Raw genomic sequence first — 20,427 nt, 5'->3', positions numbered from 1 at the left:
TAAATGCACACCGTCTTTTGCCCAGAATAGGGAAATCGAGAACTAGAGGACATGGTTTATGGTGAGGGGAGAAAGATTTAATAGGAAACTGAGGGGCAACTTTTTTACACAAAGGGTGGTAGGTATATGGAATGAGGTGGTGGTCGTTGAAGCATTTGAGAAACATTTGTACAGGTGCATGGGTAGAGTAGGTGTAGAAGGATATGGGCCAATACAGACAGGTAGGACTAGTATAGATAGGGCATGTTGCTCGGTGTGGGTAAGTAGGGCCAAAGGGTCTGTTTCCACACTGTATGACTCTATGATTCTAATAAGATCCCATCCAATTGTGAAAGCTCAGGACAACATCAACTACAACAGTTGGCATTTACCTAGCACCTTTTAATGTAGGAAAATGTTCAAAGACAATTCACAGGACTAATTAGTCAAAATCAGGCAGGAGCGACTGGTGTACATGGGGCATGTTGGTTGGGCCCGTATCCACGCTGTATGTCTCTGTCTCTCTGAATCTAAGTCACTGCTCTGTCCCACAACAAACAGCATTGGCATCTCCTCCAAGACATTGAGGACCGAGCAACTATTACATTATAACCAAAGACAGACACAAAATGCTGGAGTAACTCAATGAGTCAGGCAGCATCTCTGGAGGAAAGGGATAGGGGACGTTTTGGATTGAGACCCTTCTTCAGACTTACAGTCAGGGTAGAGGGAAACTAGAGGTATGAAGAGGTACAAAGGAATGAAAGGTGTGCAAAGTACAAATCAAAGCCAGCCAGATGATCAAGGAAAGGTGGGGCCCACAATGGTCCATTGTTGGCTGTGGAGAAGGTGATACCGAGTGCATACAAACAGTGAGACTAAGCAGGACGACAGTGAAACTAGTAGGATGACTAGGGTGGGGGAGGGATGGAAAGAGAGTGAACACAAGGGTTACATTAAGTTAGAGAAATCAATATTCATACCGCTGGGTTGTAAGTTGCCCAGGCAAAATATGAGGCATTGTTCCTCCAATTTGTCATCCCTGCCCACCTGGCCCGTCATCAATAAATGCCGCACCACCAGCTCCTGGAAGATCCAGACACCGATGTGCCCAGTGGCCAATGGACAGTAGCCGTGTCTATGTAGAGCAACTGCAAATAAAACTACACATTGCACTGAATAAACACAGCTTATTGTCCATGGAACAGCATTCAAGAGTGAAATATATACGGTTGATTGAGTTTAGCCCAATTTAATATTTTTTTCCGCAGACTTGTAGCACAATCCTGCTGTTCTGATTATTCCGCTGTAGGGAGAACTGTCAGACTCAACATGGTTAACGACAAAGTGCTAATATGTCTGCACATTGATACACTTCAGCTTTTCAGTTTTTATTTCCTAATAGGAAATCAAAATTCCAGAAAAGCTTTTGCAGATATTAAACTACTTGGCAGGAGAAGAGACGGAGATCAGTGGTTCAACAACAGGACTTCTGCCATTGGGTCACAGTAGACGGAACAAAGATTGGTGATTTAACAAAGAAATGTGCAAACTGCACCGATGTTAATTGAACATCGTAGAGGCAGAGCAAGGTCTGGCAGACTGCTCCCTGACTGAAAGATCAGAACATTAACCTAACACATGTCACTTGTACTAAGTCCAAACAACAGTAGACTCATTGTTAAGCAACAGCATCCTGGTTTGTTTTGTTCATTCTTCACATTGGACTACTTCCATCATAGTCCCCACAAAACACAAATAAACTGTACGCCAGTAGGAGTACTGAGAGAAACTGCATTGCCTCCATCATGCTCAGAATGTCATTTGATGCCCAACATATGTGCATATGTTTCAAATTCATTCTAAAATAATGTTCTTAACCAGTGCATTTTTTTTTGTAGAAATAAAAGCTGCCAGTATGCATGATTAGTTTAGTTTGGTTTCGAGAAACAGCATGGAAACAGGCCCTTCAGCCCACCGAATGCACGCCGACCATTGATCACCATGTACACCAGTTCTATGTCCTACAAACTATGGGCGATTTACAGAAGCCAATTAGACTACAAGCCTGCATGTCTTGGGGGGAAATGAGAGCTCCTGAAGAAAACACATCCTGTCACAGAGAGAACGTAGAAACTTCGCACTGACAGCACCCGTAGCAAGGATCGAATCCAGGTCTCTAGTGCTGTAAGACGACGATTTGGGATGAAGGGCCTGTTTTTGTGCTGTATGACTCTATGACACTCTGCCTTCTTGCCTCTCTCGGCCAGAGTACACTCCTTTAAAATGTCTGCTTTGAAGCAAGTTTCTGCTTGGTTGCTTTAAAATCTCCTTCTGTGATTTGGTGACAAAGTTTGTTTGATAACACCTCTGTCATCTCAGGGAATATTTTGCGACATTGAAGATGTGATATTAGTATTGTTCAGATGTATGTTTATTGTACTTTCATTGCCGTTTATCTTCGATGAGCACGGAAAGTTTAACGATTGATCAAAATTTCTTGAAGTTAATTTACAACTGCTGTGATTTTTCATGCAAGACAGGCAAGGAATGGAAAAAAGGAATAGCTTCTCTGAGTTTGAAGACACAAGGAATTGCAGATGTTGGAATCTTGAGCAAAGCACAAAGTGCTGGAGGAACTCAGCGAAGAAGTTTGCAGCTCTGTTCTATTTGTGGGCAGATCTTGCCAGTCAAAACTATAACCAATATTCTTGAAACAGAAATGTGCTGCTCACTGGGATGTTCAATTCCTTGCTGCCTTCTCCTTTAGGAATTCTCAACTTTGCTTAAAAACTATGAATGGAAGTTTTTGCATTGGTAAGAATTATGGAGAAGAAAATAATTGCTCCACTTTATCCCCCCATTATGGAATAATAGAGTCACGTGGCATGGAATCAGGACTGCAGTGAGCCCATGCCAACCATCAAGCACCATTTGCACCAATCCTATGCTAATCTCATTCTATTCTCCCCATCTAACCATTAACTCTCATCAGATCTTACCATACACCTGTACTAGAAGCAATTTACAGTGCCCAGGTAATTTACTAACGCACTTCTTTGGGACACAGAGTGCTGGAGTAACTCAGCAGATCAGGGGCGGCACGGGGGCGCAGCAGCAGAGTTGCTGCCTTACAGTGCCAAAGACCTGGGTTTGATCCTGATCATGGGTGCTGTCTGTACGGAATTTGTAAGTTCTCCCTGTGACCTGCGTGGGTTTTTTCTGGGTGGTCCGGTTTCCCCCCACACTCCAAAGACATACAGGTTTGTAAGTTAATTGGTTTTAGTAAAATTGTAATTTACCTCCAGTGTGTGTCGGATAGTGTTAGTAGGCGGAGATCGATGGTTTGCACGATCAGAGTGGAAGGGCTTGTTTTCATGCTGTATCTCAACGTTAAACTATCAGGCAGCATCTCTGGAGGACATGGATAGTCGACATTTCGGGTCGGCACACTTCTTCAGATAGAGTCCTTCAGAGTTGCTCTCTGACCTGCTGAGTTACTCAAGCACTTTGTGCTTTTATTTTGCAAACAGGCATCTCCAGTTCCTTGTGTCTACTCTTCTTTGGGATGTGGGTTTACTTAGCATCTCCTATTTATTTTATTTGCCTTTGATAACTACCACTTGCACATCCTGCAGGCAAAGTGCAAGAAAAATATCAGCATTTACAGAACACCTCAAATTATCACTGGGCACTTTGCAGCAAATTGAGTTGCATTGCCAAGAGTGTTGGTGGAGGCAGACATGATAGTGGCGTTTAAGAGCCATTTAAGTAGGCACATGGATATGCAGTGAATTGAGGGTTATGGATCATGTGCTGGCTAATGAGATTAGTTTATCTTGGCATCATGTTCAGCACAGACATTGTGGGCTGAAGGGCCTGTTCTGGTGCTGTGCTGTTCTATATTTAATTTCATGTTGGAAGTTCTTTTATATGTTGACTGTTGTTATAATGTAAGGAAAAGCAGTGGCTGATTTGTGCTACAGCATATTCTCACAATTAACACTGGGATAAGAACCAATGAACTGTTTTTTTTTAGGATTTATTGACCTGCATTTCTTTGATATTGTGGTAGGGAATACTTTAAGTCCAACTGGGAGGACCAAAGGATTTTCGCACATCCGTAATATGGCACGGTGCACAACTCCCTCAGGCCTGCATTACTTGCCAATATCAAATTTATACTCCAGGATCTAGAATGGGATTGAACTCATTACTATCTGAATGAGGTGGGAGTGCTGCCACTGAATCTAGACTGACACAATTTAGTATTACTTTTAAAAGAAAAACTTCACTCGATTAATTTGGAACTCTGAACTAACAACTAGTACAAAGCATGCTGAGGATGTGAGTTCAAATTACATCACAGAAAAATGAATTAAATATAAGTTTGATAAAAGTGCAGAGAAGATTTGCCAGAATGTTGTCAAAACTTCAAGGATGTGAGTCATAGAGTCATACAGCCTGAATACAGGCCCTTCGGCCCAACTTGCCCACTATGACCAACATGCCCCATCAACACAAATCCAACCTGTCTGCGTTTGGTCCATATTCCTCCAAACCTATGCTATCTGTGTACCTGTCTAAATATTTCTTAAATATTGTGATAGTACCTGCCTCAACTACCTCCTCCGGCAGCTCGTTCCATACACACACCACCCTTTGTGTAAAAAAGTTACCCCTTAGGTTTCTATTAAATCTTTCCCCCCTCACTTTAACCTATGTAATCTGGTTCTCGGTTTCCCTACTCTGGGCATGAGACTGTGCCCTGATCTATTCCTTTCATGATTTTGTACACCTCTATGAGCTGTACACATATTAAATTTAACCCGTTATCTTTAGAGATTTATGAAGCTTAATGTCAGATAGAATTGACTTCCTCGTCCACAGATACAGTAAGGATATCACAATGCAATGAACACTGCTTTACTGATTAATGGATATGAAGGGCTAAAAAACATTAAACTAAATAAATAATTCTTCAAACAGTACAGTATTGGCAGGCTGATACTCACCATGGGTTTTACTGGTCTATTGTCCTGCACATTCCTGGCAACTTGAGTCTTCTGATGTTGGCCAGATTTACAATGCTACCTCTTGTAAGGCTAAAAGGCTGTTCACTTCTTTTTTCAATAAAGAAGACTTGCATTTATATAGCCTTCCACAACCTCTGGATCTCCCGAATATTTATGGACAATGAAGCAGATCTGAACTTGGATTGTTTTCTCTGCAACGCAAAGGCTGAGGGGAGACCTAAAAGAAGTATGTAAAATTATTATGAGAGGCATAGATATAGTAGACAGTCAGAATATTTTCCCAGGGTGGGAACGTCAACGATTAGAGGGCATAGCTTTAGATTAAGAGGTTGTAACAAGGAACTGCAGGTGCTAGTTTACACAAAAGGACACAAAGTGCTGGAGTAACCCAGCAGATCAGGCAGCATCTCTGGAGAACATGGATTGGTGACGTTTCAGGTAGGGATCCTGAAGAAGGGTCCCGACCCAAAATGTCACCTATCCCTGTTCTCCAGAGATGTTGCCTGACCTGCTGAGTTACTCCAGTACTTTGTATCCTTAGCTTTAAGATGAGAGAAGCAAAGTTTAAATGAGATTTGCGGGGAAGTATTTTTTACACAGGAAGTGGTGGGTGTCTTGATTGCACTGCTACGGATGGTAGTGGAGGCACATATGACAGCAGCATTGAGGAGGCGTTTGGGTAGGCACATGGATATGCAGGGAACCGAGAGATATGGATTGAGTGCAGGCAGATGAGATTAGTTTAACCTAATGGTCAGCACAGACATTGTGGGTCAAAGGGTCTATTCTTGCGCTCTGTTTTTCTATGCTCCATAATAGTCAATGCTGCAATATAGGAAACGTGGCAAGCAATTGCAAGCAGATGAACTGTTTTAACAATGTTGGTTAGGAGATAAATTCCATTATCCTATGTGAACCGACAGACATTTTTAAAGTCTCATCCAATTCACCCCACGTCCAACAGAGCATCCCATCCTCTGTACTACAAAGGAGCATCTGTTCAGAATTGTGAGCTTGACTACTGGAAGTAAACTTGAAACCATAAACTATAGGGCAGCACAGTGGCGCAGCGGTAGATTTGTTGCCTTACAGCACCAGAGACCCGGGTTCCACCCAGCCTACGGGTGCCGTCTGTGCGGAGTCTGTAGATTCTCCCTGTAACCGAGTGGGTTTTCTCCGGGTCCCCTGATTTCCTCCCTCCTTCCAAAGACGTGCAGGTTTGTAGGTTAATTGGTTTCTGTAAATTGTCCCTTGTGTGCAGGATAGAACTAGTGTATGGGTGATCACTGATCGGTGCGGACTTGGTGAACAAAACACAAAGTGCTGGAGGAACTCAGCGGGGTCGGGCAGCATGTGTGGAAGGAATGGGCAGGCAACCTTTGGTAGAAGGGCTCCAACCCAAAATGCCGCATGACCATTCCCTCCACAGATGCTGCCTGACACATTGAGTTCCTCCCACACTTGCGCTTTGGCGATTTCATGACATGAGTTGCTGGATTCCACCAAAGTGGTGTAATGCTTAACAGGGTGGGCTGCAACAAAGGCTGCAACAATGTCTGAAGAAGGGTCTCGACCCGAAACGTCACCCGTTCCTTCTCTCCAGAGATGCTGCTTGACCTGCTGAGTTACTCGAGCATTTTGTATTTTTCTTTAAAGCTTGCATTTCCCAATAGAGCATAACACAAGATTTACAATGATACAATAGCTAACCTTTTGAAAATAAAATTTGGTGTCCAGGCTGCTCTTTAGAACTGTAAATAACATTATTAGTCGTAACTTGCAGAATATGGTCACTTCACCCTACAATATACTGAGTTACAACACAAAGAATCCTTTGCATACTCCATTGTTCCATAGACTTTTCTGCCTTGTGCAAGTGTGAGTGTGTTTGTGTGCCTGTGTGCAGCTATGTGTGTGTCCATGTGCGGAACATTGTGCAAACATTGGCCCGTGTCCAAAGGAGCTCTTGTTTTAGCCTGCATGGTGTCAGCTATCAATGGCCGGGACCTTGGCAAAGGAAAATGGTTCTTTCATTGCAGCAAATAAGTTTTAATTAATGTAACCTTGAGCTGAGAGCATTTTGGGTGCAGTTACCTAGTCGTTTTGACTCCTGCGGTGAGGAGCAACCTGAATGTTGTGTGACTGAGAAACAAACACGACTATGATACTCTTCCTCCAACATTGTTCGCCGGGTGAAACAAATTACAGGGCAGGGAGAAGTAATGAAAGACATCCCGTTAAGTTGTTGTAATTCCACGTCAGTTGGCTGTATGAGTCCACACTTTAGACTTTAGAGATACAGCGCGGAAACAAGCCCTTCAGCCCACCAAGTCCGAGCTGACCAGCGATCACAACATACACTAACACTGATCTACAAACTAGGGGCAATTTTATAATTTTACCAAAGCCAATTAACCTACAAACCTGTACATATTTGGAATGTAGTAGGAAACCAGAGCACCCAGAGGAATCCCATGCAGTCACAGGGAGAACATACAAACTTCATGCAGATAGCACCCGCAGTCGGGATCGAACCTAGGTCTCTATCACTGCAAGGCAGCAACTCTACCGCTGCGTCACGCTGCCACTCACTATTATCATATCATATCATATCATATATATACAGAGCGGAAACAGGCCTTTTCGGCCCACCAAGTCCGCGCCGCCCAGCTATCCCTGTACATTAACACTATCCTACACCATATTCTATGGGATAACTTAGAACAATCGTCATAGAGGAAGGCAGAGAACTATATTCTCCATTCTGTATCTGCCTCTTAGAGAAGGGTTCTGACCTGAAACATCACCTATCCATGTTCTCCAGGGTGATGCTGAGTTACTCCAGCACTTTGTGTCTTTTTTCGTAAACCTGCACCTACAGAACCTTGTGTCTACAGTGAGTTCAATTAAATCTGTTCATGTAAAGTGCTGTTATTAAGCGATCTGACGTAACATTCTCTGGAGTTGTGGGGAGACCTGATAGATATAAAATTATGAGGCATAGATAGGGTAGAGAGTCAGAATCTTTTTCCCAGGATGGAAAAATCAAATACCAGAGGGCATAACTTTAAAGCGAGAGGCAAAGTTTAAAGGAAATGTGCAGGTCAAGTTTTTTACACAGAGGGTGGTTGGTGAGTGACTGAAACGCACTGCCAGGGGTGGTAGTTGAAGCAGATACATGTACTACATGTAGCATTTGAAAGACCTTTGGGTAAGCATGTGGATATGGAGGGGACAGAAGGGTTTTTGTGCAGGCAGTTAAGTAATGGTCTTGGCTTCATGTTCGGCACAGACATTGTGGACCGAAGGGCCTGTTCTTGTGCTCTATGATTACTGAAAAATAAATGTAAAAGTTTCTAAGATTATTGAAAAATAAATATAAAAGTGCAATGGAGTCCAACAATAACAAGAGAAAGCTGTGGAAAGTTAGCGTGTTCACCAAGTTCTCAATGAAAAGCACTCAACATTTCAATTGTGAAACTTCTTATTGAATCTGAACTGTCGACAAATATGATCACAGATGAGTTTAAGTTTATGAATTGCAGACAACATTTTTTTTCCCCCGTCTCTGCTGTTTTAAAACGCTGGATTGAGTCCAACCTCCACATTGTACCCAGACCCAAGGCTTTGATCTCTCTGTGTGTTTTATTTTCCTCCTTTCGCTCTTCCCTTTACCCGGAAGTGAACCGTTGCAGCCTCAGCTGGAACACGTGGGAAATAACTGGGGTTTTTTTTTCGCAGCTCGGCTCTTTTCCAAGTGCAAGGAAAGAGGAGAGAAGAAAGCGGCCGCCGAGAGATCAAAGGGACGGGCAGCCCCTCCTCCTGCTTTATAAGAGCAGCCCCCGACATTAACCCAGCTCTCACGCGATCTGCAGCCGGCCGCTGGCTTCGGTGGAGAAGCAACAACAAAAAAAATACCCAGCAGAGAATTAAAACAAAATGTCTTTATTGTGGCAAATATCAAAAACAAAATAACCCGAGCTTCTCCCTCCAAAACGTCACCCCAAAACTGGAACATGTCTCTCAATTGCCTTTCCCATGTCTTTTTCCCCCCACCCCATCCCCCACCCCCCTCACTTCCATTCCATTTCACCCAAATTGTTTATCCAGATTTCGGCAACATGAAAGGGGTGTCGGAGCAGAAGTTTCCCGCACCGATTTTTAAAGATGTTTGCAAACACAGTGGCTGCAGTTCAAGACTTCATTCTGCCCAGTGTCGCTCAGATCAAAGGCTATTCCTGCAATCTCCCAACCCAATCTCTGCTGATTTTTGTGTGCTTTATATTGTTCGACTTTTTTTTGGTTCCTGACTTACACCCCCGTTTTTTTGTTTTCATACCTGGACTGTATACGAATTGTGCGGAGTATTTACTGGCGATATAAACATGTAATTGTTCTCCACTTTTAAATCAGACCAGCATCAGCGTTGTTCCCTTTGATATGTTCCCTTTTAAGTCAGCCTAGCTAGCGTACGCCGTCGTTTTTGTTTTCTTGCTCTCCCTCTCTTGCTGGAGCTGTGCGCCTCACTGCTTTAAAGTCGACTTAGAAGTGTGTCGGTCAGATCAGAGATTTTGCCTCTTCCCATCACAAGTCACACTAGCTCTCTCCCTCAATCGCACTCTGTCGCCCGCAACAGGTTCGATCCTCGCTACGCTGCGTTGCAATCGAAACTTCCTGAGTTAACGATCTTGGCATAAATCAGACCCCCTCCCCTCCATCCTCCCCCTCCCTTCTGCCCCTACTTTTAATAGTACACTGGAAAGGATTCATCAGCACCAGGGCAAAAACTGGCAACTCCTTCAAATAGAATCTCGCCGGACACGCACTGAAAGAGAATAGCAATGATTTAACATTTTAAGACGTGTAAAGCAATCTCATTTCCGCTACACAATCGGCTGCACTATCACACGATTCGAAGAATCCAATCCTGCTGCACAGATGGACGCCACTCGGCCCGTCTCGGCTGTTCACGCTCGTTGGAAGACCTTATGTCTCACAGACTTTCCCCTTCCAAATACACATGCAAATCCAAGAGAGTTTATTGTATAAAGGTCAGCGGCGCATTTAGTCCCAGAATCATACAGCACGGAAACAGACCCTTCGGCCCAACTCATCCATGCCGACCAAGATGCCCCGTCTGAGCTGGTCGCGTTTGGCCCAATCCATCTAATCCTTATAAAGTGTTGCAGTAACTCAGCGGGTCAGGGAGCATCCATTGGAGAACATGGATAGGTGACGTTTCGGGCCACATCCCTTCTACAGACTGAGGCTAAAAATACCTCTAACCCTTTCCTAACCATGTACCTGTCCAAATGTTGTTACAGTACCTGCCGCAACTACCTCCTCTGGCAGCTCGTTCCATGCACCCACCACCATCTGAGTGCAAAAGTTCCCCCTTCAGGTTCTTATTAAATATTTCCCCTCTCAATTTAAACCTTTGCCCTCAGGTTCCCGATTCCCCTAAGAGACTCCGTGCGTTCACCCTATCTATTAATGTTACGTGATATAAGTCATGTATCGAAATATTGCGGATTGTTAGGGTAAGTTGGACACTGGTTGAAGTGCAGAAAAGCGCTTTTAAGAAAGATTACATTTCCTCTGAATTATTAAACAAGAGATATTCAGGACGTCCTAAAAAAAATGTTTCCTTCCCCATTCGCCGCTGATGTCCATTGTCCCGAAGCAGAACTTTACATTTTCAAACGCGTATTTATTTACACGGGGTTGAGGGTTTTGCTTCGGTTTCCCAAAAAAACAAAAGCACAGCTTAAATAATAAACAGAAAAAGTGTCAGTCCTATTGTGGCCGTGACTCTTTGGAATTCAGAATCACAAGAGACTGCAGATGTTGTAATCTTGGACCAGGGTCCCGGCCCGAAGCATCAGCCGCGCGTTTCCCTCCACAGATGCTGCCTGACCCGCTGAGTTACTGGAGAATAGACACAAAATCCTGGAGTAACTAAGCGGGACAGGCAGCATCTCTGGAGAAAAGGGAATAGGTGACGTTTCAGGCCGAGACCCTTCTTCAGACTAGAGAAGTTCGATTTTTGGTCCCTTTGAATTTGCTTCGATTTTCTGGAGAAAAAATCCCGCCTGGTTTTAACATTACATGTTTTTTTCCTGCGCTTTAACAGAAAGAAGGCCGTGCGCCTTATAAACAAAATCACAATGCTGCCCAAAAAAAATCGTTGCTGTACCTGAAGCAAGGAAAAAGCCTTTGATCTAATGTTTCAAGTTGACCTGGCTGGTCGGACGTTTAATGCCATCCTATGGGGTTGTGTATGTGCAGCAGCTTGATAAAACGGGAGTCCATTTCGCCCGACTTTCACTGATTAAATATCAACAACAAAAAAATCCTTGTACTTTCTTGATTCAAGAGGAAAATCGTTTACCTTCCCCGCGCACAGGGGGAAAAAATGCTCCCCTAAGTCACATTACGATTGGTTCAAAGAGATTGCGTTGAGATCCGTGCCCCCCTAAAAAGAGGCTGGAAGTGGGGTTCAAAATAGGGCTGTTTGTTTTTGTGGATTGATTGGGGGGGGGGGGGGGGGGGGGTTTCTCTGTGTGTGCCGGTACATTTGCAAAATCTCTTAGGTCTTTGCCTGCAGAGGCAGCGCTGAATCTCATTAGAGAAGCGGGAGGACAATTGTAAATCTCTCCCGTCAATCAGGCATGTCACTCAGCCCAGCGGCGCAGCTTTGATCTCCCCTCTCCCTCCTCCTCGCCTCCGTTTTTTTCCCCTCTCTGCTGCAAGAATCTCCGCCGTCTCCTCTAATACAACCAGGGCTTGCTTTAACCAGCTTCACTCCCAAGACGGAGAGAGAGGGAGGGAGGGAGAGAGAGAGAGAGAGAGAGAGAGAGAGAGAGAGAAAGAGAAAGGGCAGGCAAAGATAGAGTTTGCATTTAACGAGAGAGAGAGAGAGAGAGAGTTATTATTGTGTGTTCTTGCTGGAACTTGTGCGATTGTTTTATAATTTTTTATTGCAGGATTTTCACCCAGATAAAAGACTGGCTTTTTTGTTTGGAAAGTCCGCTTTTTCTCTCTCCCCTCCCCTTACCCGGCCCATCAGTTAATATTGTTGCATTTTACCAGTTGTAAAGTCCCCCCCCCCCCCCCCCCCGCCCCTCCGAAATACAAGGGAAGGATGCCACAGTTAAACGGCGGTGGCGACCCCGAGTTGGGTGCGAACGATGAGATGATTTCGTTTAAAGACGAGGGCGACCAAGAGGAGAAAATCCTGGCGGAGATCAGTGGCAGCGAGGAGCGAGATCTGGCCGACCTGAAGTCGTCGCTGGTCAACGAGTCGGAGATTAGCCCCGGCAGCGGAGACTCAAGGGGGCCCGAGGTAAAACTAGAGAGAGAGTGAACGCCGGCACAACCTCACTCCCCTGTCTAACGCCGGCACAACCTCACTCCCCTGTCTAACGCCGGCACAACCTCACTCCCCTACCCCCGCTCTGTCCTGTCCTGTCCTCCTCACCGTCCCCCGGGATTTAAACAACCGCTCAATAACCTCTACTCTTTCCCTCTCTCCTTCCCCAAAACCACAAACAACCCCCAAAATAAACCCCTCCAGGTGGGAAGACGGTTGCAAATTGACGAGGATTCCTATCGGATTAGAGTCCGCCGCCCGGGCAGCGAGGAGGGTGAGCACTTTGTGTTATTTTTACAAGTGTGCCTTTTGACCGTGAAGAGTGCAATTCGCGGTACAATCTTCCTCTTTCTCTGTTGCTGGCATGTTTTATAATACGTCCATCAACTTTTTTTGCTTTGGGCAGGGAAGCGGCTGGATGGGTCGATGGTCCCGGGATTCTGCGCTTATCAGCCCAGTTACATTATGATTCCCAACCTCAGCAACGAGCCGTACCTGACCAACGGCTCGCTCTCCCCACCCGGCGTCCGGACGGTGAGTCAGACAGACGCCCGCAGTCAGCGGTGATGCTCATTTGTTTGTTGTTAAAATGAAGAAACCTCCTGTCCCCGCGCTGTATCTCATCCTGGACTGGCATCTGACCCGCTGCAGGTGTGGTCTGCAGCGCTCACCTGCCCGGGTCTGGTCTCTATTGCTCTTTGGTGCTCTCTGCCTTACTTGAGTCAAATTGTACTACCCGCAAGTTCTACTTAAAACCAATGTGCGTGTTAGCGTGCTTCAAAGTATTGTACAGCGGACCTGTTATTCACTCAGTCTATTACTATCAATTCTGTACGTTCAATTGTCCTCTTTTTTTCTCGGATGGTTTTCACAAGGTGTATTTGGTAGGTAGGAGATTGTCGCTACACCTCCTCTATCTCCCTCTCCATACCGACACACACACACACACACACACACACACACACACAGACCGACTTCAAATTAACACAAGCGGATTTTCGCCGCTAAATTTAAACAGGCCGTGAGATGTCTAACTCTAACAGCAACAAAAACCCACAAGAACACATATTGCGAAGTCTGTACAGAAAGGGGACTGTTGTTGGCAGTTCGTGTCTCTTCCACTCTTACCCTGAGGGGGGTTGGGAGGATGGGATCGGGAGGGGGCGGGGGACAGGCTTGATTTAAGGAGGACAGGTCTGGAGTTTGTCAGCGGAGCCGCTTATCAGATTGCTGACTATTTTTTTTTTCGGTGTTCGAATAAGATCCCTTACTTCAAAAAGCGGAGCTGGGATTGTGTCAAAGGCTGAGAATTAAAAATCTCATGGTGGAATGAAGAGATAGATGCCTCCAGAAAGAGCAAGCCCAGTTTGGAATGTTTCTACTTCAGTACTAATGCTGTACATGTATACAGCATTTATGCAGTGCCTTCCATCTACTGCTGATGCTGATCACCTCGATTGAGGACTTGCCGAAATGCCACAGGGTCTCTCCGTGAGCCACCCTGTTGTTGCAAGGTTACACCGAGAGCAAATGGTGTTTAAAATGCCACATGCCAAGCCTCCAAGCTTTGCTTCAGTCCCGAATGAAACAGAGTGCTTGATGTTCATGCCTGGTTCTGTAGCTTTTACTACCTTCTACCCTTGGCACGAGTTGGAGTTTGAGTACGAGTTTGAAGTCTCAAAGCGCTGTTTGTCGAGAGGGTTTTATTGTCAAATGTGTATGGAGGAACTGCAAATGCTGGAGATAGACACAAAATGCTGGAGTAACTCAGCGTCTCTAGAGAGAAGGAATGGGTGACGTCTGGGGTCGAGATCCTGCCTCAGCCCTTACTGTCATATGTCCCAGACAGAACAACGACATTCTTATATGTACACATATACACATACACAAAACGACAGACCAATGTCCCTCTGTAGTTCAGAGCTTATTTGGAGGTGGTAGTGGTTAATAGCATGATGTCTGTAGGGAAGAAACTGCTCCTGAACCTGGATGTTTCAGTTTTCAGGCTCCAATATCTTCTTCCCGATGGCAGGAGTGAGATGAGTGTGACCAGGGTGATGTGGGTCTCTGATGATGCTGGTTGCCTTTATGAGGCAGCGACTCCTGTAGATCCCTTCGATGGTGTGGAGGTCAGAACCCATGATGGACTGGGCAGTGTTCACCACTTTTTTCAGTCTGTTGAGATGTCCCCGGACATGACTTCACACCATTGATCTGCCCACTTGCAAGCTCGGTGGTTCCCTCAGAGATTGTCCAGTTAGGGCAGGATACTCCGACTTTGCCCAGTGATTCATATATCCCTGCGTTGGTAAATAGTTTACCATTAGCTTTGTCTTCTTTCGTGTCCATCATCCATGTTTCAAAATGTTTGTGAACGCACAGTTTGTAACAGAATGATTGTTAGTTGGCATCTTCCATATTGGTCAAATTGCCACAATAAATACATTTAAAACTGTTTGAGATAGTTACAGATAATCACTATTTTTTTCTCTCTTTAATTAGTTTTTTTTTAAGTCTTTATTTTCTGGAAGAGAAAATACTAAAAGATGTCCTAGCTAGGGTCTTTAAAACTATAAGGGGCTTCGACAGAATAGATGCAAATAAGATGTTTGATTTTTAAATTTTAGGGGTATATTAAAATGGTGAAAATAAATGTGACCTGTTCATAAAAAAATGTCCAGGAGAAATTTCTCTTCGGATTAATTCAAATATGGGATTTGTTTCCAAATAGCATAGTTGAAGGAAGTAGAGGAATTATTAGGACGCAAACTAGTACAAGGGAGAACAGAATGGAGAAATATATATAGGACTAAAGTGCCGGATGACTCAGCAGGTCAGGCAGCATCTCAAGAGATGCTCCAGCACTTACTCCAGGTCTTTGTGTCCTTTTGTGCAAGCCAGCATCTGCGGTTCCTTGTTTCAACGGAAAGATGCGCAGATTGGGCGAAGTGGGCAATATGGGTATGTTTGCAATGTAAATCCAAGCGTGTAAGTGGTGGGTTGAATGGCCTGTTTCCGTGCTGCGCTCCATTCTAGGTTACCATCTATTAACACAGGGTATTTGAGTTTAAATGACATTGAATTACATTGAAATTAGCGTTGAGACGTCTGATGTCACATGGCACCTTTACAGCAGTATGATTCATGCATTTGGCCTACTACTGTTGTGTCTGCACCACCTCACGGCGCAACTACGCGATGTTTGCACAGTTCTTCGGGTAGTGACGTTAACAACCACCCGCTGCCCAAAGTTGTTAAAAGTGTGGCTTTAGGAAACTGTAGCACTGCAGCGTTCTGTAGCCACAACGGGTATGGGGGAAGGGTGAGGTGCTGGAGTCGTGAGCTCCTGAGCACTATTTTGTTGTTTTCCCTTTTTTTCCCTCGCAGGCCTTTTAGATCTAGTGTCAAATCAATACTGACCAAGTTCTGATCACCGAGTTAAATGTTATCTTCTACTGCAACTGGGACACCCCCTTCGCACCGTGCTTGCTCTTTTGACTAATTCCTTGTTCAATCGATGGTAGATAAACAGAGATTCCAATCTGCCTGCTAATCCAGGCAATTTTTTCCAATCAAAAGTTCGTGTTGGTGTGTGCTCTGCGGCTGTGAAAACATGTGTAGAAGAGAACCTATAGTGAAGCGATTGTGGATAATCTACACTCGCAATGCGAATGTTTCTGGAGTTCAGTCCTGACAGAACTGGGTATAGCACTCTGTTAACACGATAGAATTCACTGTCTTGGTGTTTACATGCTACCGTTCCTTTGAAGCTCGGCATATCTTGGACGGTTTCAAATTTCAGTCTTGATGCACAGGATGCAATGCATTGATGTTAGAGGTGCAAGGAAGAGAGGGGAGAGCCGGCCGGCCAGTAAGATTTACTCTGCACATTTAGTTTTTGGTTACAGCAGACCCCATTTAATACAAACTACTGTGATTGCTGTTAAACTGAAGCATAAATGGAGAAAACTCTAAATACTCTGCAAAATACGCAGCAAGGTGCTTGCTTGACCTATAATAGCCAGGTTTACACTATCACTGCACAGGGTAGTGGTAATGCAGATTTGCCACTGCAATATAAATGAGTTGTAAATCTGAGATCTTTTCTGAAGGGGATCGCTAAACTGGATTTAGTTATATTTTTTAATGACAGTTTCCACCACCTTTTGCAGTTGCAACTAATGTTGATGGATTAGAATTAATTCTTGCCCTGTTCAGAGAAAATATAAAATCATTGTTTGATTATTTCGCTTAGTGGAAATTTTTATTTCTATTGGAGAAAGCACTTCTGCTTGCTCCTTATAACTGGAGTGGATGTAGGCAGGTTTGGTTAATCAATGTGAGTTACAAAGCTTTCCATGACCCTTATAATACGTGTGAACATTGCTCGCTTCTTGTGAACAGTATTGTTAAAAAGGAAATTGAAATGGATATATTTTGTTTAAAAATAAATCCGTGTGAGTGCTAAATAGTATGCAGTAGATGCTTTGTAAAATAAACGTTGCTCATGACTTTTATGCCCTGTATCTACCCAGTGTGGTCTGCAGTAGCAGATATGCTCCATGGTGAAAACATGTCACCGTTTTGTTTAGTTTGTTCAGTGAATCTGGGGAACAAGAGAGCACTCAGTGGTCCCATGTGTTTGATCAACTCCGCTTTACAATCTTTACTGGAGCAAAAATCTGCAGATGGTTACCTTCACCAGAGGCTTATGATTACCATGCCCACATGTTGGAGATGCCTCCTAACGTACACCAGGTCCCGCTTCCCCCATTGTTCCCCTGCTTCCTGATCTACGTTACAATCTGGTCCAGACAACTGAAGTTCTTGTCCTTTGGCTTCAAATCCCTCCTTGCCCTTTTCCCATCCACTCTGATCTCTAACTTCATCCCATCCTACTGCGGAGATATCTGTCTACTTCAACTGCTGGCCTCTTGTGCTTCTTTCTTTTTGCTCTGTCTCCCCTACCTGGGACTCGGTACCTCACCAACCCTCTTTACCTTTTAGACCCAACTCTCTGTACAAGTGTTCACTCACCTGCCATGTTGTCTCCTATAATTATTGTCAGGTGGAGCTGCTGTAAAGGGCCCAGGAGCAACATCTTGGTGTTAAAAGTGCCATCTAAAAATGTTGGTTGTTGTTGTCAGTGGCTTGCCTTTTTAAGATGCAGATTGAGTAAATCCTTTGCCAGTTAGAGCTCCTTTTAATATCAAGCGCAGCTGCATGATGCTGATTTAATTCTTTAAATGATTGATTAAAGTTATATTCGAAAACTGTTTGATTTCTTGAGTAAATAGTATTGACGTTAGTAGGTCATATTGCTGTGAGTCATGTTGCTAGGAGTCTGATCATTCAATTGGAGATTGCAGGTGTCTAAAGAGATGGTCAGATGAAGTTTGGGTTCAGATTTTTGGCTCATTATCTGTGCAAGTGTGTAAACGTCGCAGCCTTGCAGCCAGGTGAGGTTAATATAAGAGGTGTTTGTTGGCAACAAATATGCAACAAAACGTGGGTTTGCTATACATGTAAGAATCTTATCTCCATTGTCAAATGTTGAAAATAAAATTACTGAAAAGGGTTTGAAGAAGGGTCCCGACCCGAAACATCGCCTATCCACGTTCTCCTGAGATTCTACCTGACCTGTTGAGTTACTCCAGCACTCCGTATCTTCTTTTGCCACAAAATGTTGTTTATGCAATCTGTCATTTAAAAAAAAATTGTCAGAAAAGATTTTTGCACTGTCCGTCTTGACTTATTGTACGTATCACAAGAATGGAATAACAGATGCAGGCTCTATCTTTCCTAGTTACTGTCAGAAGTCTCAGCTGGTCATTTATGTCTCATGTACAGGGAGTGAGAACTGGGTACAAGAGCTTTGGATAAGGGGGGTGTTGTATGTCCAGAATCCCTGCCACAGTTCAATATCCAGTAACCTGCCTTCATCGAAAGGCACACTTGGCAACCTCAACCTTTGCAATCAGTCTGAAATAGGGTCCCAACCCAAAACGTGTGCTTTTCCACAGAAGGCTGTGGAGGCAAAATCAGTGGATATATTTAAGGCAGAGATAGATAGATTCTTGATTAGTATGGGTGTCAGAGATTATGGGGAGAAGGCAGGAGAATGGGGTTAGGAGCAAGAGATGGATCAGCCATGATTGAATGGCAGAGTAGACTTGAAGGGCCAAATGGCCTAATTCTTTTCCTATCTTATGATCTTACGATATGATCTATCCAGTCAGCGAAAAGACTATACATGATTACATTCATGTCGTCCATATTGTACAGATACAGGGTAAAGGGAATACCATATAGTGCAAGATAAAGTCCAGTAAAATTCAATTTAATGATCGTCTGAGTGTCTCCCATAAGGTTGATGGTAGCTGTCCATTCCCTCCACAGATGCTGCCTATCCCGCTGAGTTCCTCCAGCACTTTGTGTTTCCCTCAAGAATCCAGCATCTGCAGTTCCTTGTGTTTGCAAAAATAGACTATTTATTATCAGTGCTGGCAGTTAACGAAGTGCCTGGTCTAAAATGACAGTCAGTACTCAAATGTCTTATAATGGAAGGTCCTTGAGTAGGATCCTGCATAATAATATTGCTGGAAAGGTATGAACATTTTCACAAATTCAATTAGAAAATTTTAGGCAACATAGAGAGGAAAGGTTATCAACCCGAGGTAGGAATAGAGACTTGAAGTTACAATCAGATCAGCGGTGATTTTATTGAGTGGCTGGGAAGGTTGAAGAGGTTGAGTGCCGTATACTTGCTGCCAATTCATACATGTGTACGTATGTACGTAACCAAGGGGAAATGAAGTACTTTATCACGAAGAAGCACTCTCCATAATGCTTATCCTTCTCCTTTTCTCGTATCTTTGTCCTTCAGATTTGCACCACTCTGATGGGAGTGATTTGGGGGGGGGGGGGGGGGAGGGGAGGAGAGGGTGAGGGGGGGGAGGAGAGGGTGAGGGGGGGGGGAGGAGAGGGTGAGGAGCGGGGGGGGGGGGGGGGAAGAAATCAGTCTATATTCTTCCTTTGTCATCTCACTCTGTGCACAAAACATTTCTATGTATTTGATGTAGTTTACTTTATGTGACATGGAAGCAACATAAAACTACCTTCGAGTTAATTAAAATAGATGCAGAGACCCGATCAAAAGCCTGGGCGACACGTCAGTGTACATAGAATGACCATTGCACTGTTGGCGTGGTACCTTTATAGGAAAATATGTTACAGTGAGGGCCAACTGCCCCGTCAGAGGGATATAAAAATCCTCCATCCCCCCCCCCCCCCAAAAAAACATCCCCAGACACTGCGATATTTCGAAGGCAATCGGGGACTCCTGGTCAATATTTAACCCGCAAAATCAACATTTTTAAAACAAATTATTTGGTTGTCACCGCATTACCCTTTGTGGGACTTTGCACTATACAAATTACTTGCTGGGTTTCCTACATTACGAGTGTGGCTCTTCATTGCCTGTGCTTTCAGAGGTTCTGAAAGTGACACACAAAAAATACCAATAAACACAATCTATCTTGCTTTGTCTTTCAAAGTAACTTGAAATAGAGAACAGCATCTTCTGTAAATGCAATTCAGTGAACGGGCTAAAAAAAAAAATCTATTCCCAAGAAAAAATATTTGCATCTTTAAATTCAGTGAAAAGTTGCCACAGATTATTCTAGTGCATTTTTATTAGGAATTGAGAATGTTTTAAACATAATTCTCCACTGTAATGATAACACCAAATAAGAGTGCAATGTTTACGATTGTGGTGTTTAGACATTGTAAATGCAGTTCCTAGAAAGGTGAAAAATACAGTTGTTGATTATTCTGGATTGTAACCTCCAATCAAATTGATGTGGAATGTATTTTATTTTTCAAAAATATATTTATAAAATAATTCAAAACTTACCCTGTGGATTAACCATATACAAATATCCCATAGGTTTAGTGTTGCGTTACTTTAGATTTATTAATCAATTTATTATCCAACAAGCTTGCTCCTCTGATGAAAGAGGGATAAATAATTTTAATTCA

The 20,427-nt window shown here is 43.8% G+C and overlaps 1 protein-coding gene across 2 annotated transcripts in view; it reads left to right on the top strand.

Moving 5' to 3' along the window:
- Positions 1-11,781: 11,781 nt before the first annotated feature.
- Positions 11,782-20,427, top strand: part of lef1 (lymphoid enhancer-binding factor 1) — a 169,330-nt gene continuing 160,684 nt past the window's right edge. For both annotated transcript variants that reach the window (XM_078403682.1, XM_078403674.1), the window contains exons 1-3: positions 11,782-12,360; positions 12,592-12,661; positions 12,794-12,921. In XM_078403682.1, coding sequence (XP_078259808.1) covers positions 12,160-12,360; positions 12,592-12,661; positions 12,794-12,921 — 399 coding nt within the window. In that variant the 5' untranslated portion in view covers positions 11,782-12,159. The remainder of the gene's footprint in view (positions 12,361-12,591; positions 12,662-12,793; positions 12,922-20,427) is intronic.

This window comes from Rhinoraja longicauda, chromosome 1 (genome assembly GCF_053455715.1).
Source record: "Rhinoraja longicauda isolate Sanriku21f chromosome 1, sRhiLon1.1, whole genome shotgun sequence".
NCBI lineage: Eukaryota > Metazoa > Chordata > Chondrichthyes > Rajiformes > Arhynchobatidae > Rhinoraja > Rhinoraja longicauda.
Note: the sequence above shows the minus strand (reverse complement) of the source record. Positions and strands in the feature narration are given on the sequence as shown.